The sequence below is a fragment of the Pseudophryne corroboree genome, chromosome 3, assembly GCF_028390025.1.
Source record: "Pseudophryne corroboree isolate aPseCor3 chromosome 3, aPseCor3.hap2, whole genome shotgun sequence".
Lineage (NCBI taxonomy): Eukaryota > Metazoa > Chordata > Amphibia > Anura > Myobatrachidae > Pseudophryne > Pseudophryne corroboree.
Window position 1 is genome coordinate 30,632,053 of NC_086446.1, and position 12,220 is coordinate 30,644,272.

General features: G+C 45.7%; 1 protein-coding gene across 1 annotated transcript in view; it reads right to left on the bottom strand.

Moving 5' to 3' along the window:
• Positions 1-12,220, bottom strand: part of LOC135054604 (zinc finger protein 271-like) — a 143,755-nt gene that overhangs the window by 60,334 nt on the left and 71,201 nt on the right. The window contains exon 6 of the mRNA XM_063957791.1: positions 9,010-10,242. Within this exon, the coding sequence (XP_063813861.1) occupies positions 9,010-10,242 (1,233 nt within the window). The remainder of the gene's footprint in view (positions 1-9,009; positions 10,243-12,220) is intronic.

Genomic DNA, 12,220 nt, shown 5'->3' on the forward strand with positions numbered 1-12,220 from the left:
AGTCTATAGCCCCGGCCTCTCTGAAAGAATGGTTTTCCACGATAGATTTATATATGGATATGGAAGATCTCCATCTTGGGGCGGGATGTAATGGAGTCCAAGATTGCTGGACGAGCGGGATGCCGGCCGATCTTGCACTTTTTTTATAGGGGGCAATCATTTACAAGGCATGGTTTTACCTTGTAAATGATTACCCCTTTAAAGAAACGTCCGAGATCGGCTGGCATGCCACACGACCGGGGATTTCGGACTCCATTACATCCCGCCCGTTGTGTGGAGAAACATGAGTAATTTTGTTCTACCTGGTGCTTTTGGCTTCAGTTTAAATTATCTGCGGCCTACAAAGCAGCTTTGGTTTGAGTTCTAGGTACATTAGGTAGAATAGAATTGAATACCTTTATTGTCATTAACAAACCCCAAGGGATGTCAATGAAAAAATCAAGTGAAACCATATCACATAACACAGATGAGCAGCAAGTTACATTTCAAGACCTAAAATGGAGACATTTTGAACAGTTTAACATACGCACAGCACTCAGAAAAAAGTTGTTATACAGCCTTTTTGTGCGTGAATAAACAGCCCAAAAGCGCCCATTTGATGGCAATCCTGCAAAAATTGGGTAGTTTGGATGACTAGTGTCCCCCCAAAATGGCCATAGAGTTCTTAAGGATCCTCTTTTCATATATCTCATAGATACCTGCCAACCTTACACCAATTACTCTACCCACTGTCCTAACCACCCGATCCAGGGCCTTACGTTCTGCAACAGTACAGTTTCCGTACCATACGGCAATCCCGTAGGTCAGGACCACGATAAAAATGTAACAAATTCCCTTTACTCATATTAGCAGATTTTAAAGTCCTTAGGAAAAAAAGACGTTGCTGCGCTTTTTTTTATAAAAAAAATTTGAATTTAAAGACCTAGACAAAGAATTTGAAATAAAAATCCCTAAAAATGTAAAAGACTCCACCTGCTCAATACTTTTTCCATCCAGAAGAACAGAAGTTGGCATGATCACAGACAGACCATGGAACTCACTGGTAGGCATCCCAGGAGAGAGCAGCACCACTGGTAGGGGATGGTACTACAACTGATCATGTCAGCTCTATTCTAGTCTGTGGCAGCACCCCATATCTTTTAATTAATTGATCAATTATAGAAAGTACTAAAAATCTAGGGGTGAACACAAGAGTGATATTACCAGAGACTAATTACCCAGTGCAACAAATACTCTCACTCTTTTCCTATTCACTCGTGATCGCACCAAAAGTGTACACAGAAAATCCAAATTATATATTTCCAGTTAACATTAACGGGCACCATGTGGCCCGCTCCCATGACCCCCCCCCCCCCCCCCCACTGCTCCACAACCATTCCTGCTCCTCCACCCCATCCCATCTATCTCCATCTTGTCCGGCCCTCTTGGCTCTGTTTTGCTCCCTTCATCCTGTGGCTGTATAATTACTGTCACAATTCTGTCTAAATTCATATTATTATTATTACATTTTATTTATAAGGCACCTCAAGTGTTTTGCAGTGCCGTACAAAGGACAGTACAGGGAGACAAAACTTAACATTACAGTAAATAAATAACAAAAATAGAGTACAGGTAACAAAGAGCACCACAATTCTCAAAACATAATACAGCTTAGATGTAAGTAGTAAGGGAGTGATCAGCGTACTACTAGGGACTGGTGGCCATAGATAGAGATGAGCCTTTACCAGCAGGAGAAAAAGCGGGTAAAGATGGTCGCTGAGTAGGAGAGGCCTGTGAGTGAAATGCGTCGAGAAGAGGGCTTTGACAACAAGAGGGAAGAGGGCCCTGCTATGAGCTTACAATCTAGTAGGAAGGGGCGACAGATGACATGAGGTGCAAGCAAGCAGGAGGTAGCCTGATGGCAGGATGTAAGCAAAGCAGAGATGGTCAAGGCATGAGGCAGGGGAATGGAGGAGCCGCCTCAGGACTAGGTTATGCATCGGAAGGGTACGCTTTGATCAATAGGTGGTTTTTCAGTGACCGTTTGAAGTTTTGCAAGGTTGGGGAGAGTCAAATGGAGCGGGGGAGCGCATTCCACTGAAGGGGTGCAGCACGGGCAACATCTTGTACTTAAGTATGGGAAGCAGTGACCAGGGTAGAGGAGAGACGCCGGTCATCAGACGACCGTAATGGGTGGGAGTATGAAGGGAGAGTAGGTTGGAGATGTAGGGAGCAGTGGAATTAGAGATGGCCTTGTATGTGAGGATGAGGAGTTTGAAGAGGATTCTGTAGGGGAATGGGAGCCACTGCAGATTTTATCGAATGGAGAGTGGGAGACGTGCAGCTGTGGGAGAGGAAGATAAGCCTAGCTGCGGAGTTGAGTACAGATTGGAGGGGAGCAAGTGAGGCCAGTGAGATCCTTGCAGTAGTCGAGCCGTGAGATGACCAGTAAGTGGATGATGTTTAGTTGCACTCTGGGAGAGAAATGGCCTGATGCGGGCAATGTTGCGTAGCTGGAACCAACAGGACTTCACCAGAGATTGAATGTGGGGTGCAAAGGAGAGGGAGGAGTCAAGAGTGACGCCCAAGCAGTGGAGTTGGGGAACGGGAGAAATGATGGTGTTGGTAGGGGTGTTACTCTGGCTGGGGGAAAGATAATGAGGTCAGTTTTGTCCATGTTGAGCTTCAGAGAATGCTCAGCCATCCAGGAGGATGCAAACACTTCAACTCTTTAGCATTCCAAGTACGCTAACTCATCTGTGCTCCATTGCTGGCTGCATCTCAGCCTTCCTGCCTCCACAGTTCCCGGAACTAATCATCTTCTCTTCAGATCACCATCTAAACCCCCACAGCAAGTAGATCTCGGCATCTATGATCGAACATCCACCTCAGTTCCACCGGTAGACAAGCATCCAGCTGACTTCTTTGTCATTAAGAACTCTATTATTGTTTCTTCGATATTCCATTAACCCAGGGCTCGATAAATCTCAGGGGCCAGGTAGCCATGGCCCCTAGATTTTGCTGTCTGGCTACCAGATTTTGGAGGGAGGAAGTAGATCTTCAGCACCAACAGCCCCAGCTGAGATTTTTGGAGGTGTGCCTATATTTCAGCTGCCATTTCTTGCACAGGAGTGCATGTGCTGAGTGTCTGTCCCATACTGCTCCGTATGCTGTCTCAAACTCAAAACGCATAGAGATCTCCAATAAGAGGGTCTATGCGTGGCCAGGGATTGCTGCTTTGGAGGGGTAGTGATGTGGCCACAGGGTAAGAGGGATTGTTTGCACGGGGGGAGGCTTCGGAGTGGCTGTTTGTCTGGAGGTACCCCATTATTTGTGTGGCTGAGGGGGCTGCTTGCCTGTGGGGGTTAGCTGCTCATCAGTGTGGCCGTGGGGGGTATTTGTCTGCCAGGGGGTAGCTGTGGAGGGCTAGTCTGCCTGGGGGTATCCCCTTGGTTGTGTGGCTGTGGGGTTGGTTTGGCTGGGGGTGGAGCTGCTCAGTAATATGGCTGCGGCAGGAGGGGGGGTGCAGTGGTCTGGCTTCTGTACTTTCATCCTGGCTCCTAGATTTAAGAAAAATTTGTCAAGCCCTGAATTAACCGTGTTACTGCCATATCCTGCATGCAGAGGAACTATATTAAAAACCTCAATTCATTCCATGGCTCCAGAGTGTAATAGCTAGTCCGGCTCCAGCAGTCACACAGATTCTGACACTTACCTTCCATTGGGCTCTCTTCCTCTCCTGTTAGGGTGTGTCCTGTTGCTCTATCAGTGAGAGTTGTTGGAGGGGCATCACTCGCCCCAGCTCCCATTGTGCATGCATGTAGGTGTGACAGACCTTAGAGGATTATACTATAGATAACCAGTGTCTTATAGGACACAAAGTAACCAGCGCTCCAGAAATTAACCAATAGGTCAATCTAATAATGGACAGATCATAGAAATACACATTTATTAAAACAAAGAAGATACATAATGATAAAAAGATCCACTTGACCCCAATAAATGATTAGTATAAAGCCACTATGGGCCTAATTCAGACCTGATCGCTCGCTAGGTGTTTTGTGCAGTCCTGCGGTGTTGGCGGTACAACTCTGCAGAAGGGGCCTTTTCCATATTTGATGGGACGGTTCAGATCTACAAGCTTTGTGGGTGAAAGTTATGTCTCCCTGCATCAGTCATGGGTTGTGTAGGCCCCTCAGATCCTTCCTTTTGGTCCTTAAACTTATACCCGGGTTACTTGAAGACTTACAAAAAAACCTACTCAAATTCCTCAATAGCGCAGCGAAGGCGGTCATCCCAGTCCACTGGAAGTCTATAGCCCCAGCCTCTCTGAAAGAATGGTTTTCCACGATAGATTTATATATGGATATGGAAGATCTCCATCTTGGGGCGGGATGTAATGGAGTGCAAGATTGCTGGACGAGCGGGATGCCGGCCGATCTTGCACTTTTTTTTAAAGGGGGCAATCATTTACAAGGCATGGTTTTACCTTGTAAATGATTACCCCTTTAAAGAAACGTCCGAGATCGGCTGGCATGCCACACGACCGGCGATTTCGGACTCCATTACATCCCGCCCGTTGTGTGGAGAAACATGAGTAATTTTGTTCTACCTGGTACTTTTGGCTTCAGTTTAAATCATCTGTGGCCTACAAAGCAGCTTTGGTTTGAGTTCTAGGTACATTAGGTAGAATAGAATTGAATACCTTTATTGTCATTAACAAACCCCAAGGGATGTCAATGAAAAAATCAAGTGAAACCATATCACATAACACAGATGAGCAGCAAGTTACATTTCAAGACCTAAAATGGAGACATTTTGAACAGTTTAACATACGCACAGCACTCAGAAAAAAGTTGTTATACAGCCTTTTTGTGCGTGAATAAACAGCCCAAAAGCGCCCATTTGATGGCAATCCTGCAAAAATTGGGTAGTTTGGATGACTAGTGTCCCCCCAAAATGGCCATAGAGTTCTTAAGGATCCTCTTTTCATATATCTCATAGATACCTGCCAACCTTACACCGATTACTCTACCCACTGTCCTAACCACCCGATCCAGGGCCTTACGTTCTGCAACAGTACAGTTTCCGTACCATACGGCAATCCCGTAGGTCAGGACCACGATAAAAATGTAACAAATTCCCTTTACTCATATTAGCAGATTTTAAAGTCCTTAGGAAAAAAAGACGTTGATGCACTTTTTTTTATATAAAAAAATTGAATTTAAAGACCTAGACAAAGAATTTGAAATAAAAATCCCTAAAAATGTAAAAGACTCCACCTGCTCAATACTTTTTCCATCCAGAAGAACAGAAGTTGGCATGATCACAGACAGACCATGGAACTCACTGGTAGGCATCCCAGGAGAGAGCAGCACCACTGGTAGGGGATGGTACTACAACTGATCATGTCAGCTCTATTCTAGTCTGTGGCAGCACCCCATATCTTTTAATTAATTGATCAATTATAGAAAGTACTAAAAATCTAGGGGTGAACACAAGAGTGATATTACCAGAGACTAATTACCCAGTGCAACAAATACTCTCACTCTTTTCCTATTCACTCGTGATCGCACCAAAAGTGTACACAGAAAATCCAAATTATATATTTTCAGTTAACATTAACGGGCCCCATGTAGCCCGCTCCCATCCCCCCCCCCCCCCCACTGCTCCACAACCATTCCTGCTCCTCCACCCCATCCCATCTATCTCCATCTTGTCCGGCCCTCTTGGCTCTGTTTTGCTCCCTTCATCCTGTGGCTGTATAATTACTGTCACAATTCTGTCTAAATTCATATTATTATTATTACATTTTATTTATAAGGCACCACAAGTGTTTTGCAGTGCCGTACAAAGGACAGTACAGGGAGACAAAACTTAACATTACAGTAAATAAATAACAAAAATAGAGTACAGGTAACAAAGAGCACCACAATTCTCAAAACATAATACAGCTTAGATGTAAGTAGTAAGGGAATGATCAGCGTACTACTAGGGACTGGTGGCCATAGATAGAGATGAGCCTTTACCAGCAGGAGAAAAAGCAGGTAAAGATGGTCGCTGAGTAGGAGAGGCCTGTGAGTGAAATGCGTCGAGAAGAGGGCTTTGACAACAAGAGGGAAGAGGGCCCTGCTATGAGCTTACAATCTAGTAGGAAGGGGCGACAGATGACATGAGGTGCAAGCAAGCAGGAGGTAGCCTGATGGCAGGATGTAAGCAAAGCAGAGATGGTCAAGGCATGAGGCAGGGGGATGGAGGAGCCGCCTCAGGACTAGGTAATGCATCGGAAGGGTACGCTTTGATCAATATGTGGTTTTTCAGTGACCGTTTGAAGTTTTGCAAGGTTGGGGAGTCAAATGGAGCGGGGGAGCGCATTCCACTGAAGGGGTGCAGCACGGGCAACATCTTGTACTTAAGCATGGGAAGCAGTGACCAGGGTAGAGAGACGCCGGTCATCAGACGACCATAATGGGTGGGAGGGAGTATGAAGGGAGAGTAGGTTGGAGATGTAGGGAGCAGTGGAATTAGAGATGGCCCTGTATGTGAGGATGAGGAGTTTGAAGAGGATTCTGTAGGGGAATGGGAGCCACTGCAGATTTTATCGAATGGAGAGTGGGAGACGTGCAGCTGTGGGAGAGGAAGATAAGCCTAGCTGCGGAGTTGAGTACAGATTGGAGGGGAGCAAGTGAGGCCAGTGAGATCCTTGCAGTAGTCGAGCCGTGAGATGACCAGTGAGTGGATGATGTTTAGTTGCACTCTGGGAGAGAAATGGCCTGATGCGGGCAATGTTGCGTAGCTGGAACCAACAGGACTTCACCAGAGCTTGGATGTGGGGTGCAAAGGAGAGGGAGGAGTCAAGAGTGACGCCCAAGCAGTGGAGTTGGGGAACGGGAGAAATGATGGTGTTGGTAGGGGTGTTACTCTGGCTGGGGGAAAGATAATGAGGTCAGTTTTGTCCATGTTGAGCTTCAGAGAATGCTCAGCCATCCAGGAGGATGCAAACACTTCAACTCTTTAGCATTCCAAGTACGCTAACTCATCTGTGCTCCATTGCTGGCTGCATCTCAGCCTTCCTGCCTCCACAGTTCCTGGAACTATTCATCTTCTCTTCAGATCACCATCTAAACCCTCACAGCAAGTAGATCTCTGCATCTATGATCGAACATCCACCTCAGTTCCACCGGTAGACAAGCATCCAGCTGACTTCTTTGTCATTAAGAACTCTTTTATTGTTTCTTTGATATTCCATTAACCCAGGGCTCGTTAAATCTCAGGGGCCAGGTAGCCATGGCCCCTAGATTTTGCTGTCTGGCTACCAGATTTTGGAGGGAGGAAGTAGATCTTCAGCACCAACAGCCCCAGCTGAGATTTTTGGAGGTGTGCCTATATTTCAGCTGCCATTTCATGCACAGGAGTGCATGTGCTGAGTGTCTGTCCCATACTGCTCCGTATGCTGTCTCCAAACTCAAAACGCATAGAGATCTCCAATAAGAGGGTCTATGCGTGGCCAGGGATTGCGGCTTTGGAGGGGTAGTGATGTGGCCACAGGGTAAGAGGGATTGTTTGCACGGGGGGAGGCTTCGGAGTGGCTGTTTGTCTGGAGGGGGTGGTCTTCTGTATGCCGGCGGTTGGGCTCCCGGCGCTCAGTATACCGGCGCCGGGAGCTGGTTTGGCTGGGGTTGGTTTGGCTGGGGGTGGAGCTGCTCAGTAATATGGCTGCGGCAGGAGGGGGGGGGGGCAGTGGTCTGGCTTCTGTACTTTCATCCTGGCTCCTAGATTTAAGAAAAATTTGTCAAGCCCTGCATTAACCGTGTTACGGCCATATTCTGCATGCAGAGGAACTATATTAAAAACCTCAATTCATTCCATGGCTCCAGAGTGTAATCGCTAGTCCGGCTCCAGCAGTCACACAGATTCTGACACTTACCTTCCATTGGGCTCTCTTCCTCTCCTGTTAGGGTGTGTCCTGTTGCTCTATCAGTGAGAGTTGTTGGAGGGGCATCACACGCCCCAGCTCCCATTGTGCATGCATGTAGGTGTGACAGACCTTAGAGGATTATACTATAGATAACCAGTGTCTTATAGGACACAAAGTAACCAGCGCTCCAGAAATTAACCAATAGGTCAATAATCTAATAATGGACAGATCATAGAAATACACATTTATTAAAACAAAGAAGATACATAATGATAAAAGGATCCAATTGACCCCAATAAATGATTAGTATAAAGCCACTATGGGCCTAATTCAGACCTGATCGCTCGCTAGGTGTTTTGTGCAGTCCTGCGTTCGCATAGTTGCCACCTACAGGGGAGTGTATTTTAGCTTTGCAAGTGTGAGAACGCATGTGCAGGGGAGCTGTACGAAAAGATTTTGTGCAGTCTCTGAGTAGCCCAGGACTTACTCAGCCACTGCGATCACTTCAGCCTGTCCGGGACCAGAATTGACATCAGTCAATCTCCCTGCAAACGCTTGGGAACGCCTGCGTTTTTCCAAACACTCCCTGAAACAGTCACTTGCCACCCACAAACGCCCTCTTCCAGTCAATCTCCTTGCGTCCATCTGTGTGAAGGGATTCTTCGCACAAAACCATTGCTGAGCGGCGATCCGCTTTGTTTCCATATGACGCGCCGGTGCATACGTATGTGCTGTTCTGACCTGATCGCAGCGCTGGAAAAAAAGCTAGCGTACGATCAGGTCTGAATAACCCCCCATGCCGGCTCCTGAATCAGTTTATACTCTGTATTAATACTCCAAAGGTCTACTGATAACCTCTCACCAGATGTAATGGCGCTAGGTTTATTTATATTATCAGTGTTTTATAGGAAACATTATTTAGAAACAGATTATTAGAAAAGAAAAAGATTTCAAAGCAAAATGTTTTCCCCATATTTGGATGATCATGAAATAAGAGGATACAGGGGTGGATAGCTCTTTTATTGTGTGTAATTCTGATGAGTAACAAGAATTGGCTTTCCTTTAAAGATTATGCAGAATTCAGGCTCTTCAAGAAGAAAACAGCTTCTCACCTGTGTGACTTCTCTGATGTCTAATAAGATGTGATTTGGCTGTAAAACATTTCCCACACTCAGAGCATGGAAACGGCTTCTCACCTGTGTGACTTCTCTGATGTCTAATAAGCTGTGATTTGACTATAAAACATTTCCCACACTCAGAGCATGGATAAGGTCTCTCCCCTGTGTGACGTCTCAGATGTGTAACAAGATCTGATTTCTGTGTAAAACATTTCTCACACTCAGAACATGTATATCGCCTCTCACCTGTGTGACTTCTCTGATGTGTAGTAAGGTCTGATTTGTCTATAAAACTTTTCCCACACTCAGAGCATTGATAAGGTCTCTCCCCTGTGTGACGTCTCAGATGTGTAACAAGATCTGATTTCTGTGTAAAACATTTCTTACACTCAGGACATGTATATGGCCTCTCACCTGTGTGACTTCTCTGATGTTTAATAAGATCTGATTTCTCTATAAAACGTTTCCCACAGTTTGAGCATTGATAAGGTCTCTCCCCTGTGTGACGTCTCAGATGTTTAAAAAGCTGGGAGCTCTGTTTAAAACATTTCTCACACTCAGAGCATGGATATGGCCTCTCACCTGTGTGAATTCTCTGATGGTTAACAAGAGCCAACTTTCTTGAAAAACGTTTCCCACATTCAGAACATGGATATGGTTTCTCCCCTGTGTGAGTTCTCAGATGTCTAATAAGTTCTGATTTCTGGTTAAAACATTTCTCACACTCGGAGCATGGAAATGGTTTCTCCCCTGTGTGGATTCTCAGATGTGTAATAAGTTTTGAATTCTGTTTAAAACATTTCTTACACTCAGAGCATGGAAATGGTTTCACCCCTGTGTGGGTTCTCAGATGTGTAATAAGTTGTGATTTCTGTTTAAAACATTTCTCACACTCAGAGCATGGAAATGGCCTCTCACCTGTGTGACTTCTCTGATGTGTAACAAGCTCTGATTTATGTGGAAAACATTTCCCACACTCCGAGCAGGAAATTACAGTAGGAACTCTATGAGCTCTCCTATTAGTTCTCTTGTGTGTGGCAACATCTGAGTGATCAGGAAAATGTTCCTCATAATGAGTGGAGTTAGATGATATATCTGCACTGTCAGGTGTTGGATGTATACTGGCGTTGTCTCCTGGAGAATCTTGTGTTATTTTATCTTTGTTATCAAAATCAGAAGATACACTGAGAGGCCCTTCCCGGGTGTTCATACCTAGGAGTCCACCTGCTGGATATAAGATAAATGTAAAGACACAAACATGAAAGTTCATTAGGTATTCTCCAACCAGAGCAGAAAAGCAAATAAAAAAGAGGAATTTAATACCTACCGGTAATTTCTTTTCACGTAGTCCGTAGTGGATACTGGGAATTGAAGATTACCATGGGGGGTATAGATCGGATACACTGGAACTTGACAATTTAAGAAATTAAGTGTTTGCTGGCTCCTCCCCTCTATGCCCCTCTTAGCAGACTCAGTCTAGGAAAACTGTGCCCGAGGAGACGGACATACTTTGAGAGAAGGATATAACACAAAAAGCGGTGAAGTAACGAACCAACACACACAATAACAAGATAGCAGAGCTAATCAAAACAGAGGAAAGCAACACTAACTATAGAAGGATAGCAACGCTAACCAAACATGGAACAGGGACAGCAACAGCAGACCCAACCAAGAACACTTACAACCAGGTAAGCAGGAAACGAAGCACTGAGGCGGGCGCCCAGAATCCACTACGGACTACGAGAAAAGGAATTACCGTTAGGTATTAAGTTCCCCTTTTCTCTATCGTCCTAGTGGATACTGGGAATTGAAGATTACCATGGAGACATCCCAAATCTCCCACAATGGGTGGGAGAGTGCTGAGACCCCTGCAAAACCGCCTGACCAAACTGAAGGTCATCCTTGGCCAAGGTGTCGAACCTGTAGAACTTTACAAACGTGTTCGAACCAAATCAAGTACCTGCCCAGCACAACTGTTAGGCCAAGACACCCCGGGCAGCCACCCAGGAAGAACAAACCGACCTTGTGGAGTGGGCCTGAATAGAACTCAGCAGTGTTAGAGCTGCTGAAGCATAGGCTTGTTGAACAGTCAATTTGAGCCACCTAGCAATAGACTGCTTAGAGGCAGCACAACCAATTTTAGTAGCATCATAAAGGAGAAAAAGCGAGTCAGACTTCCTGTGACGAGCCGTCCTTTTGACGTAGATCTTTAAAGCCCTAACCATGTCCAGGGACTTTGGAGCAATAGAAGTGTTGGATAACACTGGAACCACAATCGGTTAATTCACATGAAAGGCCGACACTACCTTTGGCAAAAAGTGTGGGCGAGTTCTGAGCTCCGGCCTATCCTCATGAAATATCAAGTACTGGGCTCTTATAGGATTAGTCCCCCAATTCCGACACCATTCGAGCAGAAGTTAAGGCCAGTAACATAACTGCCTTCCACATTGGGTATTTCAAATCTACTCTATTTAAAGGTTCAAACTAATCCGACTGGAGGAAGGTCAATACCACTTCTGGAAGTACCGCCAGTTGCTTCTGGAAGAAGATGGAGAGAGCTGAAATCTGAATTTTGATGGAGCCTAATCTTAGGCCCTTATCCACGCCTGCTTGCAGGAACAGTAGAAACCGGCCCAGACAAAATTCCACAGGGGAATATTTTCTACCCTCGCACCAAGAAACATATTTCTTCCAAATACGGTGGTAACGTTTGGCTGTAACCAACTTACGGGCCTGGACCATAGTGGAATAAACCTTGGATGGGAGACCCTTTCTAGTTAAAATCTCCCTCTCAACTTCCAAGCCATCAAACGTAGCCACTGTAAGTCTGGATAGACAAACAGTCCTTGTTGAAGAAGGTCCTTGTGCAGTGGCAGAGGCCAGGGTTCCTCCTGAGCCAAAGACAGGAGGTCCGCATACCAGGCCCGTCGGGGCAATCAGAATTGCCTGAACTCTTTCTTTTTTGATTCTTTTTAGAACTCTTGGAATGAGAGGAAGAGGAGGAAACAGGTACACAAACTGGTAAGTCCATCGTGTTGTCAGAGCATCTACCGCTATTGCTTGTGGGTCCCTCATTCTGGAGCAGTAACGACGGAGCTTCTTGTTGAGATGAGACACCATCAGGTCTATTTGTGGACAGCCCCACTGGTGAATCAGTTGTTGAAACACCTGAGAGTGAAGGCCCCATTCCCCCGGAAGGAGGTCG